The sequence below is a fragment of the Gekko japonicus genome, unplaced genomic scaffold (genome assembly GCF_001447785.1).
Source record: "Gekko japonicus isolate JY-2015 unplaced genomic scaffold, Gekko_japonicus_V1.1 scaffold4676, whole genome shotgun sequence".
Classification (NCBI taxonomy): domain Eukaryota; kingdom Metazoa; phylum Chordata; class Lepidosauria; order Squamata; family Gekkonidae; genus Gekko; species Gekko japonicus.
In genome coordinates, this window is record NW_015166578.1 from 40,621 (window position 1) to 57,350 (window position 16,730).

Sequence of the window (16,730 nt, forward strand, 5' to 3'; positions counted from 1 at the left end):
GCGGATTGGGCCCCGGGGGGAACCCCACCCCAATGTGCACGTCACCAGGAAGTGACGCGACCATGCCGGGCACACTGGGGGCGGGGCTACAGTCATCTGAGGGAAAACTCTATGGCGCGCACTCCAGCCGCCAGCCAGGAGTCCCCCGCTGCGGCTCAAAAACCACTTGGCAACCCTACTTCCATTCCAATGTATCTTGAAAAAGTGTGCGTGCCCACGAAAGCTCATACTTTGAATAAAAGTTTGTTGGTCTTAAAGGTGCCACTGGACTCTAAATTTAAGATATTATGTTAACTGTTTCTTTTGTGTTTGTAAAAAGGAGCCAGTGCTGTCCTATTGTAGTTTTCCCTGTGCTTTTCCCAGCCAATTGTTCCTTTCTGTCCTAGAGTCATTCTTCAAGTACGTCACACACCTAGAGGGAGAAATGTAGGGCAGTTAAATGGTGACAGTCTGAAACACTCTTTAGCACATTCAGTTGGTACGTAACGACCAACACCAATAAGTATGTTTCCTTGAATTTGTCTGTCTTCTCACATGATTCCCAGTTCGACCTAAGCTTTGCCTGCTCTTCATCTCCCATCTCTGCTGTCTCCATGTCATGGTTATTTTCCGAGTCTCTTTGCTTTTTTCTATTTCACAAGCCGCCTTTACTGATCCATGTACCCAGCTCAGCTCTCGGCATAATATTAGAATTGCTAAACACACAGGCGCACATCTTTTGTAGCCACACAGTAAGAATTCTTTACACAGATAGCCACACAGATTGCCTCAATATCTAGAATCTGTATTAGGAACTCTTGATTCTATGTAAGATTTGTAGGGGGTTTTTTGTTTTGGTTTTTAAACATAAGATACAAAGGAACTTAAAAGAAGAAAATGTCAATTAAAAAACATTTGGTATAATTAATTGAGATGCATTGTAGGTATTAACTAGGGTTCCCGTCCCCCTGATGGGGGCAGGGGTTCCCCTGATTTTGGGGCCCCCAATCTGCCCTGCCCCCAAAGAGCTCTGTGGCACCCAGCGTGCCCGGCGCAATGACTTCACCTGGAGGTGATGATGATGATGATGAAGATGATGATGATGCTTTCGATTTATTTATCGCTTTCGCCACGAGTGGGCTCAGAGTGATTTACAGTTACAGTTTTAGACAGGGGACTAACAATGTTTCATAGGGGATAGGAAACACAACATATAATTCATTTTTTAAAAAATTGCACACACTGTAACTGCACGGTGGAAACGTCTCTGGCTTGGATCAGTCATGCCCCGAATGGCAGCGTCGACCGGCTTGATGACGTTGGGGCTTCAGGACCCGTATGTTATATCGCCACACTGCCACCGCCTGGCCGGAGCATCCCACTGCAGGGGTTTTTCTTGTAGCCGAGTAGTTTCTACCGCCTTCCGATCCTGGAGCAGGACGTCCCAATCGACAGCTGACACCTTCCCACAGGGGATTTGGTGTGCCCACCCTCTCTAAGGAGTGGTTCCCATTTTATCTACTCTCCGAGGCTTTCGAATCGCTGGGTAGACGATGAGCTGGGGACAACAGGCTGGCTGCTCACACCAGCGCGGGGCTCGAACTGACACAGTTCGGATGTTAAGACAGTGGGATATACCCACTGTGCCACCGCTCCCCTGTGATGTCATTGCCCCAGGCATGTCATGCGGGGGATGCTCTAGCGTTAGGCCAAAAACTCTACGGTGATCAGAAGACCCCGGCCAGCAGTCAGGAGCCCTCCGCCGGCAGATGGTAGGCACCTGGCAAACCTAGTATTAACACTTGCTGGGTGGTGTTTCATGATAAGCACGGCATGGTTTTGAGGAGGATTTGTACTAGAGCAGCAAATTATGATAAGGGCTGGGGGTTAACAAGGTTTTCGGTTATGACATCTCTTACAGACAGTCCCATGTTCTCTGTCTGGGAAGATCAATAAGGTTTGCCAGAGTTACTACACACTGTTGCTTTTTAGTTACTAGGATGGACTCTGGATTATTTTTTTTGCATAGTCTGCTAGATTGGTGATATTCTAAATAATTTTTGAAAGCTAGTTTTGTATGATCTGTAAGCATTGTCTAAAAGTAGGTAGGATCTAAGGGCCAAAGCTAGGCATGATGTGGAGGCTTTTTGATTAGGATTTCCTGCATTTTTCAAAATCTGTGATTAGGATTTCCTGCCATTTTTTGATCTGTGATGAGGATTTCCTGCATTTCTATAAACTTGACTCGTGGGACTGCTCTGAAGATTGGGAAAGTGGTCCTTGATGAGAGGAAGTATTTAACCCTTCCTTCCATTCTCTAGATCTAAATCCCCCCCTTCTTCCAAAGCTGCTAGCTTTTGGGTGCACAATGTTTTGTTTTTCCCAAGAAACTAATTGCAGTATTGGAATGGTGGCAGTTGAGATTTACAGCCCCATTAGTTATCAGCTCCAGTATAATGAGCTTGCCTGGCTTTTTCGCAAGATCCTTCTTTCCTGGTTACTTAAATATATCCCATTGGGTGAAAAATACAAACTTTCTAGTTCTTTTTTTCCCCTGTCATCAAGTCACAGCTGACTTATGGCCACTCTGTAGGGTTTTCAAGGCAAGAGACATTCAGTGGTGGTTTGCCATAACCTGCCTTTGCATAGCAACCCTGGTATTCCTTGGTGATCTCCCATCCAAATACTGACCAGGGCCGACCCCGTCTTAGCTTTTGAGATCTGACATGATCGGGCTACCCTGAGCTATCCAAGTCAGGGCTGAGTGCTTCGCCCTGCCCTTTAAATCACCTGTGGGGAATGGTACCAGAAGAAATCCAAAAATGTTATGTTAGGGAAGCCGGCACAACAAACGAAAGCAGTGAAGATCAGTAAGAAGGGTCCTTCATCAAAAATATGAGGTAGCTTTCCTGTAAGTCTTTAGAATGACAAACTAGAGACAGGATGTTTATTTATCCCCCACCCCCTTTCCCAGCCAAGGCCGGCTCAGTTGAGCAGTATACAGTCGTACCTCAATAGCATTTACATGGGGCAGCTTACTAGACAGGTTGTGGTTTGCCCTCTGATTGTAATAGTACTTCCAAACATTGCACAAACCCTGTGACCTCTAGATAATAGCAGCCGTACTTTGATCAGTTGAGCTGCTGTGGAAGCACACCTCCCATGTCTTGCTCATACAGACATTCTTTTCCCAGAATCAAGCTTTGGGGAAGTGCTTCTGCGTATAAACCTCCATGCACTGAACTGATTGCCTGGAAGCTTGTGACATCATGAGCCACCATCCCTGGTGCCATGTTTGAACTATGTAAGAACCGTGTGAGTGCTTGTTTTAAGCAGGGGTCATTTCATAGAAAAAGAGCTAGGGGAACTCATTAGCATAACTCATTAGCATATGCCACACCCCCTGACATCAGGGGCCCGGCGGTGGACCTGCAAGGCCAGCGGGAGTGTGAAGAAGCCCCGCCAAGGCCCTCCCTGGCCCCAGGCAGGCAGGGGTGGGGAGAGGCGGGGAGGAAGCAACTTACCCTCCCTCTTCTCCTGCCTCCTCCTGGCTGAATGAGGGCTGGAAGCGGGGCGGCCGGAAGCAGGGGGCGGGGCTTCATCATGTGCCCCGCCCCCTGCACCTCACCCGGGGGAACTGCGTTCCCCCGCGTTCCCCCCCGAAATGACCTCTGGTTTTAAGTGAGGAGCCAAGCAATCATGAAATCAGATACAGTTACAAGTGCCATCTTGACCATATAAGGAAAGGTGGACATGGAGGATGGTGCAAGCCAGACGAATTGCCATTCCATTAATTAATAGATATGCATTAAAAAAAATGCAAAGGGGAACTGCAGCTCACTTCAAGGGAGAAAAGAAATACCTAATGAGTGCTGTTTGAAAGGCACATCTGTACTTATGCGCATAGAGTTGTCTTCAGGGCTGCAGCCAGCATTGGGGGCGATGCCCCCTCCTGCAATCTGCAATACCCCACCCCGACAACCCTACAAGGTAGGCTACCTGTTGTTTGCAGAGCTGCCTTCTGAGCCACAGAGGCCACCACAGCCAGCCTACCCAGGTAAATGGAGAGTGGCCAGATGGTGAGGCAGGCCCTTGGTGGGGTTCTTGCAGGCGTGGCGGGTTGCTTTGGCTCTCCGTCAGGGAGGCGCCGGGGCCCAGGGTGCCTGTGCAGCTGCTGAGCCCACCCCTGCCGGAGTGGCGAGCCTACAGGGAGAGGGAGAAGGAGGATCCTCCACATGTGCTTGGCAGCAGTGGAGCTGGAGAGGAGCCTGCCCTCCGCTGGAGCTCACTGGGGGAAGGAATGGCGGGCCTGCAGGGGGAGGGAGAAGGAGGCTCCTCTACATGGTGCTCGGCGGCAGAGGAGCCAGCCTGTGGTGCATCAGCAGGCGCCGGCCTGAAGCCAGGGTGAGGAGCCACTCCTCCCTCCCCAGCTCCATTAATTTAATTAAATTTCATTCAGTTGCCTCCCCTGGCGCCCCCTCCCCCCAAAATTCGGGGCTACGACCCTGGTTGTCTTCTACCAAGGTACGCTATTAATCAGTGGTGTCTCCGCCGACAGGCAGCAGCTCACCAGGGGGTAGGCAGTGACTCTGTCCCCGTCTAATATCCTTTGTCTGTAGATGCCCGGAACTGAATCTGAGCACTTTTTCTCTACCAGTGAGAGCTGCTTCTTCCCTTAAACTTGTAGCATCCCAGGTGAGGCAAACATAGCAGTGTGCCTCATACTGATTCAGACCAATGGTCCATTGAGAGCAGGGCCGGCTCACTCACTAGGCGAACTAGGCGCTCACCTAGAGCGCGCCGGCCCTTAGGGGCGCCAAACTGGCACACACACACACACACCCCTGTCCTGGTTCAGCTGCAAACACTACTGAGTTTTAAACATGTTATGATCTTTCTGATGATACAAACACCAGTTCCACCAAAGAACTTAGCCCTCTGGGCACAGAAGGGTCACTCAGCTGAGTCAAAGAAGAATCTAAGTAGGGGGGCTATTACATAAGGACACTCAAGTTGCAACTGACTTATGGCAACCCCAGCAAGGAACTGTCAAGGCAAGTGAGAAGCAGAGGTTGTTTGTGACTGCGAGTGCCTTTCTTTGCAGAGTCTTCCTTGGTGGAAGTCAGATGTGCAAAGCAGGCAAAGTTACAAAAGCAAAAGTGAGTGTTAAGAGCATGGGTGCCAGGGGAACAGGAAGTCCGGGGTACAGATCCAATTAACGGGTCCAAGCCATGGTGGGCGCACGGGGGGGGGGGCAAAAGGGATCCGTCGTTCTGATAAGAGCTGTTCTTGAAAAAGAACAGTTTCTGTCAGAGCTCTCTCAGCCCCACCTACCTCACAGGGTGTCTGTCATGGGGAGGGGAAGGGAAAGGAGTTTGTAAGCCGCTCTGAGACTCCCTTGGGTAGTGAAGGGCGGGGTATAAATCCAATCTCTTCTTCTTTATTCAGGTTAGTATTATTTATTTTCAGTGGAAGCTCCAGGGAGGGAAAGATCTTTCCTGATCCCTGAGTTCCTTTAACTGGAGATGCCAGGGGTTGAGTTTGGGACATTCTGCGTAGAAAGCGAGTCCTCTGTTGGTGAGCCATGCCCAGGGCTTGGCGAAATATCAAAAGCAGGGGAAGAGGGACAAGGTAGATTTCTAGTGGTCAAGCCTTCAGTAATTTTCATAGATCAGTGCCTTACATAGTTCCTCCATTGTATCAAGATGAAATAACTTTCCCCCCCCAAATATGCACACACCACATTTTCAAGGTTCTTAAGATGCACACGACTTTTAGAAATTAGCACAGAATGTAGCCATTAGGAAGGAGGGGAGACCACAGTGATGACTGGCAATCCAGGCAAGGGGCTAAAGGCTTCGCCTTTCACCATGAATTGTGAGAAGCGAAACAGAAGCAGAGAGGGAAGGAGGGATCCCTGGGCCTACCCATCCATCCATTTTCTTGATCACGTCCTCGCTTGTGGTTTTGCGTTATGCATTCTTTGTTCATCCTGTAGAATTCACCTGATGCTTGGCAGCACTTGGGGACCTTTAGCAATGCTCAGCTGGGTTAGATTTTCCTGTGGCGTGAACCAAATATCTCACTTCTCATTTTTTGCCTTGTGTTTTTCTCTTCTCTCCCTTTCACTTTCTTCCTCTGTTCCTCTCCCTCTTCTGTCTGACCTTGTTCTCTTCTTCTCCCCCCTCTGTCTGCTTCATGCTTCTTTCTTCCTCGTTGCTTCTCTTCCTTCCCTGCTCCTTTTGCCGCACAGAACGGGTCTCTTCACCCCTGACCTCGCTTTTGAAGCCATAGTGAAAAAGCAGGTGCAGAAACTGAAGGAGCCGTGTCTGAAGTGTGTGGATATGGTAGTGAGTGAGCTCACATCCACCATCAGAAAGTGTAGCGAAAAGGTAAAGAAAACCAATATCCCTGAAGGGAAGGAACCATAACAAATGCCGCTTTGCTCTCACACACCTATGTGGCCTTTCCTCACATGCTCAGATCAGGGGAGTAAGCACGGGCCCAGGGAGAACAATTAATATCATGTGTTAGAATCTGGACCACGATTTATTAATAGGAGTACAGTGGTTAGTTCGAAGTGGACAGGAGGCTTCAGAGAAGGGTTCTGTTTGGACAAGTGGCGTCAAGGACTTTGAAACAGTGGGGCTTGACTAGTGCTAGTTGGCAGTGGAAGGCAGTCTTTAAACACCACGAACGCACAGTCCTCGCTTCGGGGTGGCACGAAATCTGCCCGTGACAATGAGACCACAGGAGGGTACAGTCTCACTGTTTGTCTCTGCTCTCTCTCAGGAGCAGCGACTGCTCCTTTGCCAGCCTGTGCCACACGCTACGACTGCTATAAGATTAAAAAAAGTAGCCCCAATCCAGTGAAATGTGAACATGATCCAGTCCCCTTTTCATGGATGTAAGGGAGAAGGATCCACAAAGACGCCATTCCGTATTAAGCGGCCATCTACCGGGAACCCCAAGTCACATTCATGGGTACTCAGCAGCCTGATCCTAGGTATCTTCCATGAGTTTTCTTCTGATATTAGTCCCATGGAAGCGGATGATAAAGATACACGCCCCATCTTCCTAGCTGCCTTAGGTAACAGTTCCATTCTCTTTGTAGATGTGGTGCTTTTTTTTCTTGGGGAGGGGGAGAAGCCCGCCCAAATGGCGAGGGATGCTCTTATAATGTAGGGTTATGTCTGTTGAAAGAACAGAAACCAAACACTGTGCTGCCATCAGTCCCTTAGAGGGGGGCTGACAGGTTTAAATGCTTTTTTTCGAGGGTTCCCCCCCCAAAAAAAAGTCAGCTGGATAAAGAACAATTACCTGCTGGCAATCACCTTCCCTTTATTTCAGAATACAATTCCAACTGTCCCTGACTTGCATGTGGTAAACCTCTTTCATTTGCTTCTTATCATCTGGATCCAGATTTTTTTTTTAAGACAAAGAAGCAAGCTAGGAGACAATGCGATAAAATACCAGTTTCCTTTGTTTGCCATGGTGAGGTTCTGGATCCTTTCCAAATAGCGATGATAGGGGAATAGAATTCTCATCAGGAGGAGGCAGCCACGCTATCACATCCACGACCAGCTGTTTTCCTGGACCTACGAACTCCATCAGGGGGCGCCACACACCTCTTTAAGGAGGTAGTCTTGCCCATTAGTTGATGTGTATTGATTTATTAAATCCAGGTGAAATTCTTACCACTTTACCTTACCCACTGAAGCTGGAAGGGTTAAAATCATGCACGGATGCTCTCCTAGATTTCCAAGACCATATCTGGATATTCCCAGGTTTTTGTCCTGAGACTGGGAAGAGGAGAGGTGGGAAGGAAAACGTACAATAGACACAAGAGCATTTCCCCCCCAATCTTATCTTCTAGCCAAGGCAGGCATTCTCATGTGGGAAATGCAAAAAGGGGTGTAAGTGTCATTTGAGACATGCAAAGAAATCTCCGTTTAATAGTTGAGGGCTACTCTGTGATCGAGGTTCACTTTGCCGGTTTCTGCACCTTTGAGGGAGAAGACATCAGTACCCTTCCTTCAATACCAGAACTCTTGCCCTGTGGGTTCCTCTCTCTCTCATTCTCTCTGCAGATCTCCCTTCTCTGTGCTGAGTAAAGCAAACTGACTCTGCTGTGTGCTTTGGGCTTGTTTGCTTGCCCTGGAGTCCGGTTTGCCCCTTTGCCCTCTCTTTCTCATGGGAACATTAGGGGCAGCAGTCCTTGGCCAGGGGCCGTAGCAACTGTATTCAAAATCCCGTAACTGGGATTCCCCATCCCAGGCTGTCTGGGATTACATGGGGAGGGAGGTCTTCTAAAGAAGCTCATGCTGGTGTTTCGGTAGGTGGCAGCCTTCCCTCTGAATCAGCACTGAGCACGCCGTGATAATATTAGAAGACTGTGCTGGCTTTCTGGTGGGCATCCACCCGGGCCTTCATGCTCAATGAAACCCAATGGAGTTTTTAAGAAAAGTGGGAGTCCCTCGACCTACGTGTGTATGGTTTCTGTGCACTGACTGCCTAAAGTGAATTTTCTTTCCTGAATATTCTGTCTCACAGTGGGTCTCAGCCTTCCTAATGCCGCGACCCTTTAATACAGTTCCTCATGTTGTGGTGACCCCCGACCATAAAATTATTTTCGTTGCTACTTCATAACTGTAATTTTGCTACTGTTATGAATCGCGATTTGGCGAGACTTGGGAGCCTTATCCCAAGACCATCGAAAATTTGTGTTTTCCGATGGTCTTAGGCGACCCCTGTGAAAGGGTCGTTCGACCCCCAAAGGGGTCGCGACCCACAGGTTGAGAACCGCTGTTCTACAGTGACTTCATGTCAGTTGCAGGCAAAGGCAACCGTGGAGACAGTCACTTCCCGGTCCATCCTTAAAAAAGCATTACTAATAGTTATTAGCTGTACAGGAAATGGAACCATCTGCTTTGGGAGAGACTTGGTGTGGGTGTGTGTGTGTATATAACTGAGCCATAGCAAAAGATCAGCAACTGAAGAGAACTAAAGTCGGTGAGGAGGAAAGAGTTCAGTCAGAGATCCTTCTCCTTTGGGCACAGAGAACTTGGTTCTGATTTCCGTTTCACCCCCTTATGTCCCCAGGGCTCTGTATGTCCCCAAACACTGCTGTTACTCCATCACCTCTGATAAATCTGCCTTTAAAAAAAAAAAGATGGCTTTGTTTCTGTGTCTACATCAGCCGTCTGGCAACTCATGGAAATCAAGCGAATGAAGATTTTTTTTTTTCTGGCATGGAGAATAAGAGAAGCTTCACCCGCTTAAATTGCTAGTCTGCTCCTAAAGTTTTCCCAGAGGAAAAGGTGGCAAAATTTTCATCATAGAATCATAGAAGGTTAGAGTTGGAAGGGACCTTGGCAGGCCATCTAGTCCAACCCCCTGCACTCTGCAGGAGCATAGCCAAAAGAGAACCCTACATACCTACATACCTACAATATAGCCAAAAGATGGTTGTCCAGCCTCCGCTCGAAAACGTCCAGCGAAGGAGCATCCACCACCTCCCGAGGCAGTCTGTTCCACTGCTCAACCACTCTTACAGTTAGGAAGTTTCTCCTGATATTTAGCTGGTATCGACTCCCTTGTAATTTCCACCCATTAGATCTAGTCTTGCAATCCGGAGCAAGAGAGAATAGATCTGCTCCATCTTCTACATGACAGCCCTTCAAATACTTGAAGACTGCAATCGTGTCCCCTCTAAGCCTTCTCTTTCCCAGGCTAAACAGACCCAACTCTTTCAGCCTTTCCTCATAAGTCTTGGATTCCAACCCTCTCACCATCCTGGTGTATCAAGTATCACTGCTTCCCAGTCAGGCTACAGACATCCATCTCAACAGATCACATTCACGTTTAACGTAGAAAGAAATATAAATCTGACACAACACGGCCAACTCAGGTCTCTGTGTCTGTAGGATGAAACACAAATGTGGATATCATCATGTTTGTATACCTGCAATAGCTATTTTTTAAAAAATAAAAAATCTTCTCATGCATAATGTGGTAAAGGGAATGTAGCAGCCGGGGTTGAAGTATGGCAGAGAAAGGTGATTGGGGGGAGGGGACAAGGATGGAGGAGAGGCTTGGTGGAGCAAAGTCTGGTAGGCTTGAAGTTGGCCACAAATAGCAGGCGCTGCAGTGTGGAACCGAGTTCTGAAGTTAAGAACATCCACCACAGCAGTCGAATTTTGGAGTTAAGGACAATGCGGTAGGCATTCAGGAGAGGGAAGTTAGGTTGTTGCGATGCTGAAAGCCCTTTACGTTTGTTGGCCCATTTCCAAACTACCACTCGACAGGTTCGCCTGCTCTCCTGTACAGAACCATGGCATTTCTGGGTGCTGCTTGTGCTACTGCCTTTCCCTTCCCTGGCCTTTTGCATCCTGACGCATGATCCCTTGTGGATGTGATGTTTTGTATCAGTGATTTGCTCCCTCTCTGCCCAGCTCTGCTTTCGCTGCGCATGCCCAAGTGTGAAGTTCCTGCATGAATTCTGTTGAATGTGACTGTGGCTGATTTCGCACTAGAGCTGCCTCGATGTTGCGCCGCCGTTTGCCCCGATACTATTGGTCAACTTCACACCCGAAGCTGAGGGGCTGCATTTTGACTCGCCGCTTCGCCCAATTTCCCCCGCAGTTTCGTGATCCTGTTTTTTGAGGATCACGAAACTGCGGAGGAAATCGGATTTTCTTTCCCACTACCCTCCCCTCCCCCCCCTTTTGTGTGTAAATTTTGACAAATGATCAAGGTTTGAATAAACAGAACATTTCACAGCTCGGAGTACTTTGTTTCGTGTCACTATGATGGTTATAATTTTTTTTTTTTTGTTCTCTCAACAAATGAAGCTGAGACTTGCTTAAAGATTTTCCAATTTCCTATTTCTTTAGCATGAGCTGCTCTTTTTTTTAACTAGCAACTGCAAACAAATAAGGGAATGTTGCCATTTCTCTCTGCCTAAAGCAGTGATGAACAAAATCCATTCGGTGGCCCAGAATCAACCTTGATTGGAACGAAGGCGGCTACATCATAAAAGTATGACATCATCAGACTGCACCCGGTGACCTCATCAGGGCTTACCCCATAAGATAAAATCTGTAGATAAATTTCACGTTGCAAGCTCATACACCCTCAGTTTACTTTGTCGTTATGAAGGAAAGGAGAGTGAGCTTAGTACTTGGGCTTTCACTCAGTCTCAGTTATCGAAACCTGGCTCCTTGCTTGGCTGTTAGCATTTTAAAGGGGAAAATGCCCCCAGTGCCTGCATCTCTTGGCAGCTCCCTGAGAGTTGCAGTCCCATCTCTTGTGGTGCTGTTTTACTGGGGCCCAGCTGCTCTGACGTTGCTGAGGTGGCCCCTGCTCAAAGCTGTATCCAGAAAGGGACATGAGCAGTGTTCCCTCTAAGCTGAGTTAGTGTGCGTTAGCTCACCGTTTTTTAGTTTCTGGCTCACACATTTTTGTCTTAGCTCAGGAAGGATGGCTCCAGAGCAAACTAAGTGACACAGTGGCCAAATCACTCGCTCACTTTAATGATGCGAGTAGCTCAAAAAGCAGAATTTTTGCTCACAAGACTCCACGGCTTAGAGGGAGCATTGGACATGAGTTCAGTAATACCTGCCAAGTTGCCAAATTTGGGACGGGGGTGTCGCAGGGCTCTTTTTGTAGAAAAAGCCCAGCAGGAACTCATTAGCATAATAGGCCACACCCAACAACAGGAACTCATTAGCATATTGGGCCACACCCCTGACAGCACAGCTTATTAGCACATTAGACCACACCCCCATGTTATCAGAAGTGTGGTTATCCAGCCACACCCACCTTTTGCTTGTTATTCTGTTTACCTTGTTTGTTGTCAAAACCCAGGGCCTTTTTGTAGCAGGAACTCCTTTGCATGTTAGGCCGCACACCCCGAATGTAGCCAATCCTAATGAGTTTCTGCTGTTGGGTGTGGCCTATTATGCTAATGAGTTCCTGCTTGGCGTGGCCAACTCGGGAGCCAGCCGGAACTCCATTCCTGTGCGTTCCTGCCCAAAAATAGCCCTGAGTAGTAGGTTGTTAAAAGATTTTTTAGAAACCAAACACCCCAGTCTTGATAATTTAGAGTCCAGGATCAGTTGTTCCCCTTCAGAATGTTTCTGTGATTCAGCGGCTAATTCATGCCAATATGAAGTGACTGGGTTTGACACTGGAAGATTCCCTCATACAAGATATTTTTAATTAACTAATTTGTGTCATCATAATTTGAAATATTGTGTTATAAGTATTCCTTTTTTATCAGTTTCAATCTAAGCCAAGTATTTCAAGGGCCGAGTATGCAAACTCCATTCCAACTTCCCACATAATCAGCATTTGAGAAGGGCTACCTGGACATCTAAATAGGTAGTCTGACTCCTTCAGTGTTTGTCTGTAAGGGCACTCCCACACTGCCCAATCCATCAATAGCTCTCCAGGGTTATTCACAACTGGATTCAGCCACTTGTAAATTTCTTCTGTAGAGTATTTCCATATGAATGCAAGGTAACAAAGCCTACTGGCATCATAGGAATGCTGATTGCTTAACAATGTAACCAAAAACCTCCCCCAAGAGGCTGAATTATATTTTTCACCTTTGCAGAATATAATAAAGTAGTAGTAAATAAATCCCAGATGCTTCAATAGGGAACAGCAAAAGTCTCCTGTATTGTGCAGCTTGAAGTGATTTCTGCAAACTGCTTAGAGCAAGTACATTGGAGCTATTTCAGCAATCTACTGTTGCCTTACATTTTCTCAAACAGTAGGTCACCCTAGAATACATTTAAGCTATACATGCCACTCTGATTTCCCCTGTAGAGTTACGGTTCGGTTGTCCAAAGATAACTTAAAACAAAAGAAATTGTTTGAATTTCATCCGGCAGTGTCGTTTCAGCCAAAATTGACATTGCCAGGTATCACTGTACTAATGCAATTTATTTACATTTATATATATGTGTGTGTGTGTGTGTGTGTGTCCCACAAAAAAAAAATCAAAACTCATTTACAATCTTAAAATTTTCTTTAGGTTAAATACATGTTAAACTATGACGACTATTAATCCCAGTGAGAGCTTGTAAATACAATCAGTATAAAATTAGCATAAGCATGTCCCCTTGTAAAGCAGCAAGGGATGATGAAACACTTTCTGAAATAAAAACATCTGCTATGTGAAAATTCACCAGGGGTGTGTGTGTGTGTGTGTGTCTCAAATTGTAGACTACCTGTTAACTCCTGTGGAGGAGCCTCCTTTAATCTGGTATGTTGTTAAACAATCAAGCAGTGAGAAAGAAAGAGGAATTTATTCTGAAGCCAAAAGCACTCTCATAGTGTCTAGCAAGAGAGACTAGCAGCACGGTCCTTTGGTGAGAGCACACTTTGGTGGGAGTAAGGCCTATTGCATAGAGGAGCAGAATTCTGAATATGTCTCTATCCCCAACAATTCCTCTTGATTCTAGCAACTTGGACACCATTTTCTTCCCTAGAGATTTCCCCAACATTTAATGAGTTCACTAGGGTTCAGTCCTTCCCAAACAGTTTTCAGTACCATACCCTCCAACGTTTCGTAGGAAACGGCAGCATCATGCTTGCAACATTATTCTCATACCAAAGAGCACTGTCATGTCCCCCCATGACTATTACACATTGTTGACTGTTCTTCACAATCTCTGTAATTTATTTTCTCTGACATAGCCTGTCCTGTACCAATGTAAAATCACAGAAAGCTATTTTTTTCACTAAAAGATATACTTGGGGGGGAAATAATTCTCTACAGTGTGTTGTAAGCTGTTCAAAATGTTTCTGCAGCTGCTGCTTTGTCAAATGGCAGACTATAAATAGGGCTTCAGTATTCATATCACATTAGAAACAACATAACCCCCTTAATAAGCTTCCATCATTTTTTAAAAATACAGCATCCTCAAAAAGCAAAAATATGGACAGTGATTTTCCAGGGTCGAGGATTAGAAAATGAGGTCTGTCACTGGTAAACAGGGGGGAGCAAAGGTAATTCACTGTATATTAGCATGAATAGACTAAGAACTGGTTTGCCGTTATATGGATCTTTCCCCCATTCCATTTCTCACACGATCCTGCCCTTCCTCCAGGAAGTTCAGGGTAGCTGGGGCCACCTGGAAATCTTCCAGAATTACAACTCATCTCCAGATTATACAGATTTGTTCTCCAGGCTCCATCCCCAAATCTCCAGGAATTTCCCAATCCAGAGTTGGCAACACTAGGAGTGTACATGTAGTGTACACAGTCCCAACCCATTTTATCCTCACAACACAACACTCTTCTCAGGTAGATTAGACTGTGATAGTCACAGGCCCATAAAATACCAACAACTAGCTTCCCCTTTCCTTTCCCCACCCAGTAAACTGGTTGCTGTATGGTTAGCTGCACACTGGTGGTACCTTGCCTGGAAACCTGGACAACTAGGGACCCCAGAATGTTGTCGCCATTACAGAAGAATTTGAATACTGCTGCTTTTCTATTTATGAATTCAGTAGAATGGACCTGGTTAATGGTTTTACAAATAGAGGCGGTGCTTACTGCTAGTCATCCTAATAGTGGAGTTTCTCCAAAGAACCCATAAATTCATCTATGCTCTGGACTGACAGCTGGCCATCGAAAATGGGATTTCAAATATCCCCTAAAATACCAATTTGGAAATTGAGGCAAGGTTTTTCTTTTTGTTCTTTCCTGAGAAAACAGACAAACAAACATTGACAGATGGTTGTTCTACTGCTGTGGGAAACCTTAGATCCCTCAAGGCTTCCTCTGGGGTCAAGGCAGACCAAGGTGCTGGTTCAGTAGGGAAGACAGAATCGTAGAGCTGGGCTGGATTTTGGAAAATCTCTCTGCAATTCCAGCTTTCCTATAACCCCCCTCTTCCTCTGCCCCGTCCAAACCTACCTATCAGGCCCTCTGATGCGGCTTGGGGACTGGTGGTGTTATGCTCCTGCCCTCCTTCCACCCCCTATTTCCCCATATGCACATGTTTTTTCCCCCTTCTCTTTCTGTGCAGCTCAGCCAGTACCCCCACCTGCGTGAGGAAATGGAGAGAATTGTTACAACCCATATTCGTGACCGAGAAGGCAGGACCAAGGACCAGGTATGCCTGAGAGGTTTCACGTTTATATATTCTTGGGGCGGGGGGGAGGGGGGGAGAGATGTTCAGAATTGCACACATGCTGAGAAACACAGAAACACATGTAACCTTTAAAATAATGTTAGCCACGTGGAATTCACTGCCACAGAAGGTGGCATCGGCTACAAGCATATTTATTTATTTATTTATTTATTTAACCTTCAACTTTATATCCCGCTCGAATCCTCTTTTTCACAGAGGGTCTCAGAGCGGCTTACAATTGGTGCTAATCACACGAGTTTCCCTAACTAGGGCCACAGAGTTATATGGGGTAGGGGTTACCTATCAGCACCCTTGTGGTGGTGGTTGGGATGTTTCTCAGCTTCGGCACTCGGCGCTTCACTTGGCTTTGGCATTCTGTTCGTTCCGGATAGTTCTTCCTATGGGGTGCACGACTCGCGTCTTCTGCTGGTCCCAGCCACGTCCTTCTGGCTCCGCTGCGCCAGCGTCTGACAACTTCAAGAGGGAATCAGATAAGCATATGGAGCAGAAGTCCATCAGTGGCTCTTAGCCACAAGTATAGATAGGAATTCTCAGGCTGGGGCAAGTGATGCTCTGTATTCTTGGTGCTTGGGGGGGGGGCAACAGTGGGAGGGCTTCTAGTGTCCTGGCCCCACTGCTGGACCTCCTGAGGGCACCTGGTATTTTCAGCCACTGTGTGACAGAGTGTTGGACTAGGTGGGCCATTGGCCTGATCCATGATTGGCTTCTCTTAATGTTCTTATGTCTTACCTTGGAAACGTCTTAAGGGTTGTGTGTTGCAAGCACAAATGAACTCTCTATTTTCCCCTCTCTCTCTGCCCTGGCTTATGTCCACAGTTGAGAATTATGAGATGGGACTTGTGTACATAGGGATGCCAGCCTCCAGGTGGGCCCTGGGGATCCCCAGAATTACAGCAACTCTCCATACTAAAGAGATCAGATTCCGTGGAAAAGACGGATGCTTTGGAGGGTAGACACTATGGCATTGGACCCCACTAAGGTCCCTGTCGTCCCCACACTCCACCCCCAAATCTCCAGTAGTTTTCCAACCTGGATCTGGCAACCCTGCCTCCCCGACCCCTGCCAGTGGCCAGGGCGGACCTGGCAACCCTATGGGGTGCTGAGGAAATTCTAGCTTTTAAGTTATCCCCAGTATTTGTCATTGAATTCACAAGTAAGGAACTGGGAACCAACCAACTATAGCCTTCTGTTTAAAGAGGAGTACAATGATGAAATATATGCACAGGAGGCCCTGAATCCTGAGCTGGAGCAGGGTTACTGGTTCTGCTTCACATGCTTTCAGGCACAAAATCTATTTAAAGGAATTTTACCAAGAGTGGGATGTACTAAGGGAACCATTTACCATATTCTGTAGGGCACAGCCATCCTCGGTCTAAGATGAAACATAACTATATGCAGTTGAATCCCATTAACTGGTTATGTTTTGCAATAGAAATGGATTCATATTTTTGAATTATTTGTACATGAACAATGAAACCATTTAAACGGTCTCCAGTGAGAGGCATATACTTTCACCTGATTGATAAACTAGTTGCTAAGTTTATTTACTTTTGCCATTTTAAATCCGGGGGGGGGTTTGCGG

At 46.8% G+C, this 16,730-nt stretch overlaps 1 protein-coding gene across 1 annotated transcript in view; it reads left to right on the top strand.

The window, feature by feature from the left end:
• LOC107111402 (dynamin-1) overlaps positions 1-16,730 on the top strand; it is a gene marked incomplete at its 3' end in the record, with an annotated part of 70,491 nt that overhangs the window by 32,417 nt on the left and 21,344 nt on the right. Inside the window, exons 10-11 of the mRNA XM_015412370.1 lie at positions 6,233-6,371; positions 15,023-15,109. Of these exons, the coding sequence (XP_015267856.1) occupies positions 6,233-6,371; positions 15,023-15,109 (226 nt within the window). The remainder of the gene's footprint in view (positions 1-6,232; positions 6,372-15,022; positions 15,110-16,730) is intronic.